Source organism: Aplysia californica, unplaced genomic scaffold, assembly GCF_000002075.1.
Source record: "Aplysia californica isolate F4 #8 unplaced genomic scaffold, AplCal3.0 scaffold00166, whole genome shotgun sequence".
In the NCBI taxonomy this organism is placed as follows: Eukaryota; Metazoa; Mollusca; class Gastropoda; order Aplysiida; family Aplysiidae; genus Aplysia; species Aplysia californica.
Window position 1 is genome coordinate 1,323,070 of NW_004797436.1, and position 399 is coordinate 1,323,468.

The 399-nt window shown below is 54.1% G+C and overlaps 1 protein-coding gene across 1 annotated transcript in view; it reads left to right on the forward strand.

Moving 5' to 3' along the window:
- Positions 1–399, forward strand: part of LOC101849207 (transmembrane emp24 domain-containing protein 3) — a gene marked incomplete at both ends in the record, with an annotated part of 11,280 nt that extends 10,881 nt beyond the window's left edge. The window contains 1 exon segment of the mRNA XM_005097892.2: positions 140–399. Within this exon segment, the coding sequence (XP_005097949.1) occupies positions 140–370 (231 nt within the window).

A 399-nucleotide genomic window follows, 5' to 3' on the forward strand; every position in this document is an offset into this window, starting at 1 on the left:
TCTATTTGTGTGTGTCTAACCGTGTGTCTATTTGTGTGTGTGTGTGTGTGTGTGTCTAACCGTGTGTCTATTTGTGTGTGTCTAACCGTGTGTCTATTTGTGTGTGTCTAACCATGTGTCTATTTGTGTGTGTGTCCAGATGGAGACGTCGAGCGTGAACGTGTTTGAGAACCTCAAGTCTGTGCTGGACCACCAGACCCACCACCGTCTGCGAGAGGCCCAAGGTCGAGCCTTCGCCGAGGACCTGAACGAGCGTGTGCTGTACTGGTCGATCGGCGAGTCGCTGGTGGTGGTTCTCATCGGCATCGGCCAGATCATGGTGCTCCGCAGCTTCTTCTCCAACACACACAAGACTTCCTCCGCTACATGATGGCCCAGGCACCTCGCTGGAACCTGGGG